Raw genomic sequence first — 16,626 nt, forward strand, 5'->3', positions numbered from 1 at the left:
ATGTATCCAAAAGCTAGGGCTTTTATTTGTTTGATTTTGATTATGTCGGTTGTGTAAGATTAATTTTTGTTTGTTTGTGGCTTGTAAAGTCAAGATTCTTATTGTCGGGCTTGTTTTTCAGAAAAAAAATTCAGTTCTTTAATAATGGAGTGGACCACTTCTTTCCTTAATGGTCTGTGGGTCCTTAAATTTCTGTTAAAAAGTAAGGGTTTACTATAAACAACCAAATTTGACGGCCTAGTATGTTGGCATGTGCGATTAATGTTGATGAAAGGGGTTTTTAAAATCTGATAAGGGGTTTTTTTAATTGGATTAGGGTTTTTAAAAAGTTGATAATGGTTTTTTTTATAATCTGATTAGGTTTTTTTTTAAGGAATTAGGGTTTTTAAATATCTGATTAGGGTTTTGTTTTTAACGGATTAGGATTTTTTTAAATCTGATTATGGTTTTGTGTTTCCTGATTAGGGTTATGTAAAATGTGATTAGGTTTTTTTGAACATTAATTTGGTTGGTATATGCATGCAGTTATGGATATTGATTTATTTTGGATTGTGTGTTATAATGAATGTCCTTGTTGACAATGTATTCATATCATCAGTGTTTTGTTGATATATGCATGCACTCATATGTTTAGTGGTATATTCAATTTTTGTGGATTGTATGTTATAATGCATGTCCCTGTTGACAGTGTATGGAGCACGTGAACAAGTATTATAGAGTAGAACTTCATCATTCTGGTTATTTTGATAAGAAGTGGAATTATGTTTATGGCATTGTTATGATGATATTGATCCTGATTTGATGTCTTACATAGAGATTGAGGGAATGTTGAAAATTATTGGTGTTAATCCTAGAAGTCCAGTGTACTATAGAAATCCCAATGATGGAACTACTATACTGATGCAAGGTGATAAAGGTGTTTTAGACATGTTTGAAATGTACAAGAGGTTTTCAATTGTTAAGATATTTGCACTTAATGATGTTGGTCAAGTTGAAGGAGATGGAAATGTGAATGGAACTGGAGCTTTACATATGGAACATGTAGCCATTGAAGATGAAGGTAGTGAGAGACATGATGGTTATCATCCTGACATTGATTTTGAGAGTGATTTTGAAGTTGGGGATGGTGATGTTGAAGTTGGGGATGCTAAATTTGAACTTGGGGATTTTGATTTTTTTTTTGGTGATGCAACAGCTGAAGATGCAACTGCTGAACATGTTTTTTTAGATACTGATGATGACAGTGAAATTGAAGGCAATAGAGGTATAGATGCTTGGGGTGCTTTAGAGTACTTGTATGGGGAATCTGTTTATGCACCAAGTGATGAGTTGTGGAGTGTGCACAGTTCAACTGAAGAAGATTATTGTGTTGAAAGTAATAGGCCCAGTGGTGATGAATTTATTGTGGAGAGAGATTTGGGTTCTAAACCTTTGAGAATTGGAATGAAATTCACTTATGCAGATGGCTTTAGAATTGCTTTAAGGGAGCATGCCTTAAAGAACAGATATGACTTCAGGTTCAAAAAAAATGAAAGACAAAGGGTGACAGCAATTTGTGTTAATAAATGTGGTTGGAGGGTTCAAGCTTCTCGTAATAGTGTTACCAAGGCATTTATTCTTAGAAAGTTATCACCTACACATATTAACTGCCCTCCAGTTGATAGAAATAGATAGGCCACCTCTACATTGCTTACAAAAAAATACATAAATAAGTTCAGAATTGATCCAGATTGGAAGTATGCCCTTATTGAAGATGCAATCAAGGATGACTTTGAAGTTGATGTTTTTAGATTCCAATTTTAGAGAATGAAGGGAAAAGCAAGAGAGATTATTGAAGGTAATCATGAAGATCAGTTCAGCAAAGTGTATGAATATGGTAATCTACTAATGACCACTAATCCTGGCAGTGTGATAAAGATTGAGACAGAGCTTGATATTGAAGGTAAAACCAGATTTAAAAGGTTTTTCTTTTGCCTTAATGCAATGTGGAGGGGCTATAAAGAAGGGTGTAGACCCTTTGTAGGCCTAGATGAGTGTTTTTTGAAAACCAAATACCAAGGGTAGTTATTATGTGCTGTTGAAAAAGATGGTAATGATAGCTACTTTCCAATTGTTATGGCAGTGATGGAGGCTGAAAACAAATCAACATGGGCATGGTTTCTTGATGAGTTGATGAAAATCATTGGTCCCCCCATTGGAATTACATTTATCTCTGATAGGCAGAAGGTATCATTGTAGTTAATTCTGTCATCAATTTATATTATTTTCTTTATCATTGATTATGCTAACAAAGTCCATTACTGCTATTACAGGGATTAATTGATTCATTAGAGCAGCTTACAAATGACAATGACCATAGGTTTGTGTGAGGCATATTCATGAGAACTTCAAAAAGAAGTGGAACTGTTTGGAACTAAAAACAAAGGTGTGGAATGCTGCAAATGCATACACAGTAGAGGAATTTGAGATTCACATGAGATCGATAAGAGACTCAATGCTGATGCATATGCTTGGTTGGATAAAATCCCATTCAACTTGTGGTCAAAGTGTGGTTTTTCTCGTTCTTCAAAATGTGATTTGAATAGTAACAACATGTGTGAGCTGGAACAGTCAACTGAAAAAAGCTAGGTAAAAGCCAATTATTTACATGTTTGAGATGGTACGTAGGTATTTGATGAAGAGATTCCAAGAGAATAGAAAGATGATGGAGAGGCATGTAAGGAGTTTTATGTCCTAAGGTGCAAGATGAATTGGAGAAAACAAAGTTGAAGGCAAAGAAGTGCTATGTCCATAATTCAGGGAATGGATTATTTCAGATTAACAGTAAGGGGTTGAATGAGGCTGTGGACTTAGGACAGAAAACATATTCATGTAATGAATGACAGATAAGGGGTGTTCCATGCATACATGCCGTAGCAGTCATAATTTATAAAAGGTATAATGTTGAGGACTATGTGGATCCATATTACCATAAGGAAACTTACCTCAAATCCTATGCACATGCGATAAAGCCATTGTCATTGAGGAAAATGGTGAATTCTAGAAAAGGACCAGTTGACCCACCAATTATTAGAAAGAGGACTGGAAGGCCAAAGAAGGCAAGGACAAAGGCTGCAACTGAAGGTAGTTCTAGTAAGTCAGTTAGAGTTCAAAGGGGAAAAGTAAGATGTAAAAAGTGTTTAATTGTTGGACACAATTCTAGAAGTTGTGTGATGACCTTGTGGGCGGGTGTGCCATGGGCGGGTGCGAGAGACACTGTCAGGCTACCACACTGGCGAGCTACGGGTGCATAGTCCCACATCGCCTGGGTAGAGGAAAGGTGAAGTGCTTATATGTAAGTGTGTCACCTCCAATTGGTATGAGGCCTTTTGGGGTGAAGTCCAAGAGCAAAACCGTGCGGGCTCAAGCCCAAAGCGGACAATATCATACCATATGGTGGTGCGGGTCGTTACAAATGGTATCAGAGCCTGACCCAGCAGGAAGTGTGCCGACGGGGACGTCGGGCCTCCAAGCGGACAATATCATACCATGTGGTGGAGTGGGTCGTTACAAGTTGTAAGAATGATCCAGCTCCACCAACACAAAGAGTAAGCAAGGGGGGAAGACCACCAATTCCCAGGACAACTTTATTTGTTGGTAACAGGTTTGGAGATTCTCAGCATACCTTAACAGGTCTACAAAGGGCTGGAAGAGTTGGCAATCAGGTATAAATACTATAGAGTACTTATTCTGAATTTAACCCTATATAATTAAATATACAAACTAAAAATGTTATTTTTTCTATAAAAAAAGGTACATCAGATGGTCTGCAAAGGGCTGGAATAGTTAGAGTGCAAAGGGGTGGAAGATTGGGCTTGCAGAGGATGGAAGTTGGGACCAGTTCAATGACTGAACCACATGGCAGTCAGGTATAAATACTCTTTTATATATTTTTTTATTATATATTTTCCTTTGGATTATTGTTTATGATTTATGTAAAATGCTTAATTGATTTACAACTTGGCATTGACTTAACTAGTATTTACTTCAGTTGGATGGTCTATTTACTTTTTGTTTTTGTTTTTCTTTCTTTTCAACATCATTAAAGAGTTATCTGAATTTAACCCTATATACTTGAATATATAACCTAATAGTGTTACTTTTCCATAAAAGGGTACCTCAGAGGGTCTGCAAAGTGTTGGAACAATTAGAGTGCAAAGGGGTGGAAGATTAAGCTTGCAGAGGATGGAAGTTGGGACCAATTCAATGAATGCACATGGCAGTTAGGTATAATAACTATACAATACAAATTTTTACCTCTACAAATTTTTACCTTTACATAATTGAATATAAACTAAAAAGCTTACCACTGCTTTGTAAGTCATAAACTAAAGAGGGACTTAAGGGCTGTGCAGTGAAATTTTTTTGGTTTTGTGTTGCTGTGAAGATGCTCTTTGTGGTGCAGTGACAATGGGCTATCCAGTGGTTTTTTTTGCTGTTGTTAAAAATGTGAATATGTATTTTGGTGGTTTTGCAGTGGTTTTATTTTGGTAATGTTTAAACTGTGACAATGTATTTTTGTGTTCGTGTAAAGATGGGACTTAAGGGGCTGTGTAGTGGTATATTTTGGTAATGTTTAAACTATGAAAATGTATTTTTGTGTTCCTGTCAACATGGGACTTAAGGGGCTGTGCATTGCTTTTTTATTTTGTAATGTTAAACCTCTGAAGATGGTTTGATTATGTGTGTGTCATGAAGTTTTCTTTGGCATTTGTATGTAATGGCTAGATATTGTCATGTTTGGCATTTGTATCAATTTTTGTTAATGCATGTGACTTGTTTCCATTATACAGTTTTGGTTAATGCTGTAAGTTGGTTTCCATTATACAAGTTTGGTTAATGGACGGTTTGATTCTTCTCTGAATACATGATTTACAGGTTTCATACAGGTTTTATTTGTGTTTAAGTAAAAAAATTGACAGAACACAGGTTTTGAAAACTCATAGAACACATTCTTTATTTTTTTCCCATTCATTCAACTTCTTTAACAAAAGTCCCAAACCATCTAACAAGCATCTCACTGGGAACAAAGCTCATACAATAACTTTTAAAATTAGAACAATAGCCAAAAGACCAACAAGAGCATACACAACAGCAACCAAAAGGTTGAAAGTACATTTGTTTGTTTTCCTCTCCATTTCTCTTTGCATTGAATTCATTTCCTCTATTTTTTGGTCTATGTAATACCCCTAATTTCAAAAGGATAGTCCTGGTATTTATTATATTGTTTACATTGCATTTATTTTTGTTTAATTGTTTATTTGATTATTTATTTAATTGTTGTTATTTGTTTTTTTTATTTAATTGGCGGTTTGTTTATATTTGCATTATTTGAAATTGTTTATATTTGCATAAATTGTATTGAATTAATTATTAGATAATTGTTTAACTGATGTAATTTAGTTGTTTTAATTGAATTAATTGAATTGACTTAATTATATTTTAATTGTTTTAACGTGACTGTATGGAGGCACATATGTATTTATATTAGGGTTTTATTGACACGGATGTAGCCGACTTAGGGTTGGTTTTGTATTAAAATTAGGGTTGTGCTAAAGCTTATAAATACAATATTATACGTTGGGTTAGGGTTACATAGAAAAACCCTATTCACTGATACGTATACCGTGAGACAGAGAGATACAGAGAGTGAAAACTGGTAAGGTTGACGGAGAGGTTCAAGGATACACTGGACGGAGTGCTTCTGGATTGAACCAAGAGCACTTGAGATTTAGAACAGAAGTCTCGAACGTGGATAGAAGTTTTAGAGACAGTGGTTTAGAGTTTCAAAACTGAAACTCAAGGCAAGTCACTATTCTATTCCTTCCCTTTAATTCGTGTTCTGTGCATGCCTATTTAGACCCCAGGGATTAATCAAGCATTAAAACAGATTAAATTAAAGTTAATTTTGATCTTGTAAGCATGTTTGAATCAATTTTTAAATCGTTGCATAAATCTGTTTTGTGTAAGAAGTTATTCTTGTTTAAGAATTTGTTTGCACTGATTGTAATCTTGCTTAACCTTTGTGTATTTAGAATTGAATGCATGCTTTTAATTAATTCTAAGACATCAATTGAACCCTGAAATAAGTTTTAAAAACTGTACGGTGACTCTAGACTTCGCTAATTAAACCCTGGAATAAGTTTTAAAAACTGTACGGTGACTCTGGACTTCGCCGGAGGCGAAGAAGACGAACAGGTTAGGGGATACGGCTCTCAAAAGAGGAGAGCGGCTCACCAGAAGAGTGGAGCGGCTCTAGGGCTTGTAGAGCCGGCTCTACAAGGGGTAGAGCCGGCTCCACATAAGGTGGAAGCGGCTCCACCTAGGGGGGAGCCGGCTCCAATGTTCTGGAGGCGGCTCCAACCCTATTTTCCACCGATTTTGTGATTTTTTGATGGTTTGGGGTTCTGTTTTGCAGTTTGGATTAATTTTAAGTTGTTTAGATTTCAGTTTATGGTCTATATAACTGTTATAAGCATGTAGAAATACTGGGAAGCATGTTAATATAATTATGTTGTAGCATGAAAGAACATATGGTTAAACAGGAAGCTTGCATGTGGAAGGTTGGACAATTACTTTAAATGGCTTACTGAAATTTGTTTAGCAATTTATGTTTACATGATTTAATACTGTTAACCTTGTTGTAACACTGTATTGAGCATAGTTGGTTACTTGAAATATTTATGCTTAATTCAGAGTGCTTGATGTGGAAATATACGTAATTGTGTAAATCTATGGACTGGTTGGAGGAGTTAAATGCGTAGTTGTACTTCGTTAATTTAAAGGATTGGAACAGGATTTCTAAGTCTATTATTGGATGTATGATTCAGTTTTACGCATGTTAGATTGTAATTGTGCTTATTTTGGAATGTAGTTGATAACTATTTAATTATTTTGTCAACTATGGTAAATGGAGGATGGTGTGCACCAGTATGGGACGGTGGCATACTAGGTACAGAGTAGTTCAGACACTAAGCCTACCTAATCTGGATTGAGGTTCGGATTAACAATAAAAGTTAAGTCCGACTTCTGTTGGTGTCAGGTCAGTAAATAACTGAATGCCACAATTGGATTTCTGGGATGAATTGTTATACAGATATCACGCCACTATATCAGATGGATGATATTCTGTATTAGGAGGACACGGACTTTATATATTTATGTTATGGTGCCATGGTATGAGCTTGAATCTCAGGACCATGGTTAGGGCGCGTATATCGCCTAGGATGGATAACTGGATATAGGTGTTGTTTCCTGGTAGGTCTAGGTACACATGACCACATTATGTGCGATTTGCATGGTATCTCTACTCAGGCTGAGATAGACCTACTGGATTAGCGAGCGTCCTATAGTGTGTACTATATATATACATATGAATTACTCTAGATATTGTTGAGTCTTCCTAGGATGTATCTGCGTATCGGATTACTGTATGGATTGTAGTAGAATAGGACTTGCATGTGGGCCTGACCCACTCTCTTATTTTTCAAGTATTCGTCAGTTCCAGGGTTAGAGATTAGACGTGCAGTGTAGATACAGACATTCATTCCTCCGACTACGTAGGAATTCTTTATATGTTTAGCTTTAGAGTTTATTTTTTGTTGTTTTAGTTTCTATTGGGATTTTTATTAAGGGGTCCACTGGATGGATTCCCGAGTTGTTAACCTTATAGAGTTTTGGAGTATTGGTTTTCAATAATTATATTTTAAGGATTTTCAATTAGCATTCTTTCAGTTTATTATTTTTATTTCTTATTTCATCTTGTATTCTGTGTTCAATTACATATTGATTGTTTGATATTTTCCTCAGGTTTGGGCTTGGGCCTGATCAACCCATGTCTCGGATCCGAGGGGTATCACAGTCTAGTTGCCTCTACATTGCTAATACCATGTTCTGCAGCTCCACAACTCTATCGTCAACACCAAAACTAGAATTTTTAATTGCAGATCGAACTTTTCTATGTTGCCTAACTTCTGATATAAGATCATAAATGAAATGCTTGTAGTAATCAGAAACTTCTTCATCCTCCCACATATGAAAATCACATGTTGGTGATGGATAATTTGGGCAGCCATAGAACTTTCTGCCAGGGTTCCTATTAGTATAAGAGGTCTTTATGAGTGTTTTTAAACCATAATAACAATACATCCTTTTCTTATTATGCCCACTTGAGCTTCGATTTGCAGAACTTGAAGAGTATGCCATTGGGAACCTGCAACAGAGAGTGCAATAGAGAGTGGAAAAGAGAAGATATGGTGTAGTTTGGGTGAGGGTGAAAATAAGGAGAGAGAAACAAAGAAAGACATAAAATAGGGAGTACTTACAGTGTCATATATGGGACGCCAGTAGGAGGAAGGAGGAGAACAACGAAGAAGGAGGAGGAACGAGGAAGAAGGAAGCGCCAGACCAGAAAGAGAAAGAAAGATTAGGGTATAAATCAATTTATACATACATATATATATATATATGGTGAGGGGTACTAAAGGAATGTTAAAAGGACAATTCCGGAATAAATGGTTTAAAATGGTCGTGTGCATGGCAGATGACCAACTGGAGTCCAATTCTCGTTGGAATAGTCACTGAAAGTGGCTTAATCACACATTTTTATATTTGGATGGATTTATATAAATAAATCTAACTAAAGAGGGATAAGTCGCACAAATTTAAAACCACGGGGGTGTTTTCAGACTTTCCCTTTTATTATTTTTTGACGATAAACTTGGCGAAAAAGTAATTTGGAGTTTGAGTGATAGTAATTTTTGAAAGGTATTTCAGTGTGATATTTGGTCAAACTTAGAGGGGGATGTCAGTGAAATTAATCCTAAATACTAATTTTATCCTTGAATGAAAAAAATAAAATTGGTAAAGGTTTGGCGTCAAAAAAATAAAATAAAATTCCAAACACTAGTGACACAAAACACCAAATCAAAACAACAATGATGATTTTTTTTTTTTTTACACTTAAATCCTTGATCAATTTCTCTACGTTGTTCGATCAGATTTAAAAGGAATAGGCATTGACAATAACAAGTGAGGGAGAGGAGAATATATATATATATATATATATATATATATATATAACACCATTCAAAGTCGATAGACAGAAGACTTCCAACTTTGGCAGATGCATGTGCCAAGTTGAAGGGCAGATGCGTGAATCTTTGAAAATTGTCAAATTGGAAACGTGTTTTGTGTATATGTTGTTTCCCTCTCCCTTGTTTGGATTCGAAAAGCTGCTCTTGGCTTTTTGAGTCCAAAAAGATGAAGGAATGGCGAGGAAACATCAAATTTGCATCAACAACATTAATTGTAGATCAAAGGATCAAATGACCTAGCGATATCATCCCTTCCTCCCTTTGGAGAGATCGAAAGTTCGAACCTCGGTGAAAATAGGATATGTGTGTAAACATTAGTTGTAGCAATAAAAGAGTTTCTAGAATTGCTGGAATTATTTGATTGCGGCATCCTGATGGAAACAACGAACCAGAAATAACCCAGGTAATATCTCTCATCGATTGAGTATAACGTATATATACTACACTAGTTACATGAGTTTAGGAAACTAAGTCCTAAAATTTTGTACAAAATTTATTACAATAATTACAAGAATAAAATTATCACACGTGGACAAAAATAAAGGCTGAATTTTGGGGCAGCAATTCATTCAAGTGTAATTGTAGATTGATTTTGGGCTGAATTTTGGGACTGCGATTCAATTATAACACTCGCTGGATTGTAGCAGCAATCAAGGATTCTAATAAGTACCATTTAGGATCAACCATTTTACCCAAGTAAAAATATTAGTTCAATCACAATGTACAACATGCCTCACAAGGAAATGAAACAAGGAATATATATGTACACTTTACATCCAACATCGTCCGCTAACACCTTAGATTTCGTTTTACTTCGTAAATTTTGTGAGAAAAATAAAAAAAATAAATTAAGGTATTATCAAGTGATCCAGTTGGTAGAACGTTTATATCTTCGAGTGCATGTGCTCGTGTTCGAGCCCCTATAATATGCTAAGAAAAAAAAAAATGAAGAAAGAAAGAAAAATCTTAATATATTTTATCTTTATCATACTTAAATGAAGTGAGAAATCTCAACAACAAATTTCCTTTGCACTACTACTACTATTATTATTTTTTTGACGAGATCTAAAAATCAAACTAAATCTTAGAATTTTAAGAGAGAGCGAATTGAAAGACCACCAAGAAAATGAGCATTCGGAAAGTAATATGGTTAAGGACAATGCACAGAATAGCAAGAGACATGCGTAAAAAAAAAAAAAAAAAAAAAAAAAAAAAAAAAAAAAAAAAAAAAAAAAAAATCTTATTATACACGCATGCATGAATTGTTCATAAGAAAACAAAAAAAAAAGAAGAAAGAAATCTGTAATATATTTTAAAAAAAATCTCTCATCCAAAAGACAACAATTCACCGATTGAGATAAAGAAGAGAGTGAGTTGCAAAACAGATTGAGATAAAGAAGAGAGTGAGTTGCAAAACAAAATCCAAAACAAAGAGAACTGTAGATTAAAAATTTGGTGAAAATTCAGTTACCAAACACTTATTTTATATTCGAGCGGAGTCAGAATTTTAATTCAGGGTAATGTAAAAATAAAAAATAAAAAATTCAATTAACATGACAAATATAAATTGTTCAAATGAAGGAGAAAAAAAAATTATTGCAAATATGCTAAATCAATGAATAGAATAAGAAATATAAGTATTTGATCAATATAAGAACTAAAATATTATTTAATCATTAATATTTTTATTGAATATAGTTATAAATCTTTTATTTTGAAAGTGATGCATGAAAATTAGACCCATTAACTTCATTTATTAGAGTATGAAATTAAAATAAATAGAAAAAAAAATTGCATACGCATAGTGCAAAAAGAAAATTTTAAGTACGAAAATAAAGGAAAGAAAAATGAAATTTTTAAAAGGAAACAATTAGACTTTGATTGAAGAAGGATAATTTAACTTTTTTTTAAGGAAATCAAAGGAATTTTAAGAGTATAAGAGAGAGAAGAAATAAAAATATAGGATATAATTTTAGAAATTAAAAATTTTAGGGGGTGGGCCCCTATTCTAGATTTTTATTTTATTTTTATTTTATTTTTTTGTATGTATTTGAATCTCCCTTTCCTAATTTGCCGGGCAACAAAATGATTGATCAGAGTATATTTTTTCTTTTTTTTTTTTTTTTTTTTTTTTTTTTTCATTTTTTTAATTTTATTTTTTATCTCCCTTCTTTTCTTACCCTCCATTCCAAACACGGGATAGGGATAGGGTGGTGTCACGGTCGAGGTTAGCGTTGCACTCCAGCAACGAAAAAGATTCCAACTTATCCAGGAAATACCTTATCCTTGATCTCCGATTGCACCAACCCAGATTGAGATCTTCCGATCGACGACAAGGTCCGTTGATCAATCTTTATTTCATACTTCAAATCTGTTCATTTATCTATGTATGTACGCCTAATCCTTTTATATGTTTTATGCATCTCTGCGGTGTTCATTTTTTATCTATGTTTATATATATATATATATATATATATATCTTCGTGCTCCTTTGGTTATGATTTTGGGTTTTTCCCTTTTCTTTTGTCCTTGACTATTTTGAAGAATTAATCAGGAGATTTCAGTAGAAAATTTGGAATTTGTGATCACCATGCAAAGATTTCTTCAAAATTTTTGGATGTTGTTGTGGCAAGTCTTGGGAGTAGTTTTGATTATTGCATGTTGTGGGTTTTACAAGTCAATGTTGCAATGGAGTTACCAGATTAGTGTGTATATATATAAGAATGTTTAGGATTTGGGTTGGCTGGTCCTAGGAAAAATAAAAATTTGTAATGCATGGTGGGCAAAAACAATTAAGATACTCTTTAAGGTTGATAGAACATAGGAAGAACATTTATGATTCACATTTGCTCTTATTAAATCCTGAATAAAATTTTATCAATTTTCTTAGACAACTATAGTTTTGAATGTTTGTGCAATAATTTTTACTTGGTGTAATTTATTGTATAGAAGAAGAAAATGTTGCGATGACGAATCAAATTTAAAGAATGATTAGGAGAATGAGATTTAATATTTGGAGTCTCTTTAGTTGTTTAAGATTTAATACTTGTACTTTTAAGACCAAGATTCATAAAAATGCATACGACCTTTTAGCCTTTATTTATTTGTCTAAATACTGTTTTATCATATAGTTGATCACTGCACAAGATAAAGGAATTTTGTAGAGTCCTGCAGTCAAATTGTTGCAATAAAACGGTGTCGTAACGTTTTAACCATCTCTTACCAAACGTCTACTTGGGCTTTGGGGTTTTTTCTTGTTGATTTTTGGAAGGTTGAACTTGGATAAGTATGCAAAGATGAAGTTTTTAAGAATTTTTACTATAAATTTTGGGATATTTGGTTCAGTTTAGTTTCAATGACGAAACAAATCATTTCAAATCTGTTGAATGGTTTCAGTGGCAGTATGTGTTGTATTTTCGATACAAATGTCCTCTCAATATTATTACGTTCCAAATTTTGGAGATGATTGATATTGGAACTCATCTAGGTAGATCCGTTTACCTCCAGTAATTTTCTCTGTGCTGAATTAGTTTCTTCCACTATCTTAATCTCATCTTCTCTTTTTCCTTTTTTTTTTTTAAAAAAAAAATATTAAAATTAATGTGTGAAGTACAGGCATCTGCATAAAACTTAAAGTGCAGAGCAAGGATATGAGATGCCAAGGACTTTGCAGACATGAAGATAGAAGTGCAAAATTTAGATAGAGGAAAGGCATAAGGCCTGAGGTGGCATTTGGATGCTTTGTGTAATAGTAGCATTGTTAAGCTTTTATCCTAATTAAAAATAAATAAATAAACTGATAAAGTATAAAAATTGGATCAAGATCTTCTTGATTTAAAAAAAATTCCACTAAATTTTCTGAAATAGGTTTGTGTGAACGTCAAACGCAATTGAAAAAAGGTTTCTTCAAAATGCTATATAGAGCAAAATAATTGATTTTATCCCTGGGTTGTGTAAAAGACCTCTTTGAGTATCAGAATTTGGAACACATGAATCTGATTTTTTTTTACAGTTCAGTATTTACTTCAAGCTAATGGGCTGCTGACAAACTGCTATGGAAAACATGCTGTAGAAAATTTTATCAATGCACGTCTCTTAGCATAATGCATTTTCATGTATGTTTGCTATCTTTGTTGATACTTTTTCTTGATTGGCAAAGAATGGGTATTCGGCCCCGAAGCAGTAGTGATCGCATGAGGACCATTTGGACACCAGAAATGGATCGCTATTTCATTGACCTCATGCTAGAGCAAGTCAACAAAGGGAATAGGATTGATGATCATTTATTCAGCAAACGGGCATGGAAGCACATGACATCATTGTTCGATGCAAAATTCAAATTTCAATACAAAGTAGATGTTTTGAAAAATCGGCACAAAACACTAAGAAACCTATACAAGTCTATAAAAAATATTCTTGACCAGAAAGGGTTCTACTGGGACGGAGTACGACAAATGGTGACTGCTGATAATAAAGTCTGGGATGACTATATCAAGGTGCAGTGCTTAACATTTCGGAATTTGAAAATTTTCATATCTGTTCCCCGAGGCTTACAGATTATATTTGCAGGTAAACCCTGATGCACGATCTTACAGAATAAAAACGATTCCATATTATAGTGATTTGTGCTTGATATATAAAAATGCAACTGTGGAAGGAAAAGGGAACCCTTCTAGCCAAGATGACAACAATGATAGAAATATGGCAGGATCAGAGACAGGTAACTTGTTGGAAGATTTAAAATTTCCTGCTACTACCGCTGATGAAGGGGAACTCGGTGACAATTTGGTGGAATCATCATTGCATTCAGGTGATAAGACTACAACAATGGAAGTAACCCAGCATAGCAATTTTGGTGAAGGAGCTGTGGATGCCCTTCATGAAATAATTATCAATGAAGATTATGGTGTCTCTACGTCAGATGGAAAAATGGATGACACACCTCAACCAGTAGCTGATACTGGCTCCATGATGGGTACTCGTTCAAGGACTTATTGGCAACTACCAATGGACCGTTATTTCATAGATCTTATGGTAGAGCAAGTGCAGAAAGGGAACCAGATTGATGGTCTATTTCGCAAACAAGCATGGATGGAGATGAATGCATCATTTAATGATAGATTTGGCTATAAGTATGAAATTGATATTTTGAAAAACCGATATAAAACTCTAAGAAGGCAGTACAATGTTATAAAGAATCTTCTTGACTTGGAAGGGTTTGTGTGGAATGAAGCACGCCAAATGGTGACTGCTGATGATTGTGTCTGGCAAGATTATATTAAGGTGCGTATCTTTTATGGCAGGTGTGTTAGAAATCTACATGAAATACACCATCTGATTCGAGTAACTTATACATCACAATTTTCTGCATTTTGAATCCATCTTGAATGAAGTGGCTTTTCCTTTTCCTTTTCCTTTTCCTTTTCCTTTTTTATCACAAAACAAATTGTCCAGCATTTTTCAGCTATTTGTAAAATCAATGCTGCTAGCCTGCTACATCATTTAAATAAGCTTCCAAGATGGCATATAAAAGAAGCAGATTTTTTTATTTGTTTCTTTATAGGACTGGGAAAAATATATATATTTTCTTGATGGTTTTAACAATTAGACAAGCCCATATATCTGCTTTCATACAGCCATACTGCTTTATATAAACATAAATAAAGCATCTGAAATGAGTCGATTCCATAATAGATGTTGTACTCTCGGGATTTTAAGACATGATGGTTGACTCTTCTATTAGTGCATTGACCTGTTTGTATATATTCATCAACATTGTTTCGAACAAAATGAAATGATTTTATTTCTATATGATAGAAGGGCCCCCGGATCTGTACTTTTTTTTTGACCTTTTTCTTTGTCATAATTTTGGTAGTCTTGGTAATATTTCATTTTGCAAAATTCCACCGTCTGTTTTAAATTTCATCAAATGAAACCCCATTTCAAAAGGCTTAGGCTTAGATGTGATAATGTGCAGACACATACAGATGCACGACAATACATGACCAGACCAGTGCCATACTTCAAAGATTTGGGTGTGATATGTAGGGAATTAAGTGGTAATGGAAGAGACATTGTCTCGGGTCAGAATTCAGGACAACCAGATGAAATCCTTGAAGCCAAGATTACCAGAGCATCGAAGGGTTCACAATCTCCTGCTGCATCAGTTTCAGTTGAAGATCAAGTTGGTGATTTACACGACTCATCTCTTAAGGATTTTAAATTCAGTCCTGATCAGCCAAACAAACGTCAACTAGAAAACCCGTCATGCTCTGTAAATTCCAAGAAATCACATAGCAAAGATGAGGGCATGGCTAATGCCCTCCGGGAGATGGCAACTGCAGTTTCTTCTCTGGCTGATAAGAAAAAAGAGGATGAGAACGCCGTCTCCATAGAGTCTGTGATTGAAGCAATACAGGCCTTACCCGACATGGATGAAGACCTTGTGTTGGATGCTTGTGATTTGTTAGAGGATGAAAAGAAAGCGAAGACATTTTTGGCATTGGATGTTAAACTAAGAAAGAAATGGTTGTTTAGGAAGCTTCGTACCGTTTAGTTTCTAGCTACTTTTCTTCTGTATAACAAATAACTACTGATGTTTCTTCACGTCTGTGGTTTAATCTTTACTGACAGACTAAACTGGATTGTTGTTTAGCAATTCCAAGATATGAATTCCAGTTTACTTTACATGTAGCTTCTTGTTTTCATATTTATCTATGCTTATGCTTCGTTCATAATTGCCGGTAAGAGGGATAGGGAAAGAAGTTTGGATGTTAGTTTATGGAGTAGGAACAGGGTGAGCAGGGCATATCATGTCATTGGTATGCCCCGCCAATGAAAATCTAACAAATCAGTTTGCAGAGAGTAGTTTTTATCATGTGGTGGGTGGGACCAGTTTCACTGTATAGTAAATTTTCATTGGCTCGACATACCAATGACATAGCATACCCAGCTCACTCAATATCTCTAGTCTAATTTTCTCTACTTTTCAAGTAGAAGGTTGACGATTCATGCCCCTTAAGGAACAATTGTAGATGTTTGTAGGGCTACACAAAAACTCGGTGGAATTGGAGAACAGGCGGTTCGGTTCCGGTTTCACACAGGTTTGGTACTGGTTACGGTTCCAAAATTTTGAACCATTGATTTTCAGTTCAGTTTTGGTTTCAGACCCTTTGGGACCAGACCGAACCGTTATCTATAGTGTATCTAATATATATTATTTTTAAATTATAATATATAATGATAATATATATTATAATTGTTTGGATCAAATACAAAGTGGTTTGATGCATTCCGAATCTTCAACTCTTTCTAATGTATTATTTATTTCAATGTTTACATAAATAAAAAAAAAAAATTAAATAAAATTAATTACTACCGATCATTATTACTTTATTAGCCCAGAATGTTTGGTTCTTGCGACAACAGTTTATAAAAATGTTTATTAAAGTGAGTTAAACATACTAATTGACGGAATGAATGTGATATTAAG

General features: G+C 34.3%; 2 protein-coding genes across 5 annotated transcripts; one reads left to right on the plus strand and one right to left on the minus strand.

The window, feature by feature from the left end:
• Window positions 1-7,911: 7,911 nt before the first annotated feature.
• LOC132309136 (uncharacterized) lies at window positions 7,912-8,371 on the minus strand. The gene is made up of 2 exons (XM_059807483.1): window positions 8,364-8,371; window positions 7,912-8,251 (listed from the first exon to the last, which is right to left on the minus strand). The coding sequence occupies exons 1-2, from the start codon at window positions 8,369-8,371 to the stop codon at window positions 7,912-7,914; spliced, it is 348 nt and encodes a 115-aa protein (XP_059663466.1).
• A 2,938-nt stretch (window positions 8,372-11,309) lies between these two features.
• Window positions 11,310-15,821, plus strand: LOC132306273 (L10-interacting MYB domain-containing protein). Of its 4 annotated transcripts, none has more exons than XM_059803605.1 (5): window positions 11,310-11,471; window positions 12,750-12,859; window positions 13,294-13,630; window positions 13,704-14,417; window positions 15,112-15,821. In XM_059803605.1, exons 3-5 carry the CDS (start codon window positions 13,295-13,297, stop codon window positions 15,688-15,690), a joined length of 1,629 nt encoding a protein of 542 aa, XP_059659588.1. In that variant the 5' UTR covers window positions 11,310-11,471; window positions 12,750-12,859; window position 13,294; the 3' UTR covers window positions 15,691-15,821. The 4 variants fall into 4 exon arrangements, with proteins under 4 accessions (XP_059659588.1, XP_059659590.1, XP_059659587.1 ...); XM_059803607.1 differs by lacking the exon at window positions 12,750-12,859 and having other exon boundaries at window positions 13,704-13,854; window positions 13,945-14,417; XM_059803604.1 differs by lacking the exon at window positions 12,750-12,859.
• The last annotated feature ends 805 nt before the right edge of the window (window positions 15,822-16,626 follow it).

The sequence above is a fragment of the Cornus florida genome, unplaced genomic scaffold (assembly GCF_030987335.1).
Source record: "Cornus florida cultivar Cherokee Brave unplaced genomic scaffold, ASM3098733v1 CherokeeBrave_3.0.0_Hap2_Chr05, whole genome shotgun sequence".
NCBI lineage: Eukaryota > Viridiplantae > Streptophyta > Magnoliopsida > Cornales > Cornaceae > Cornus > Cornus florida.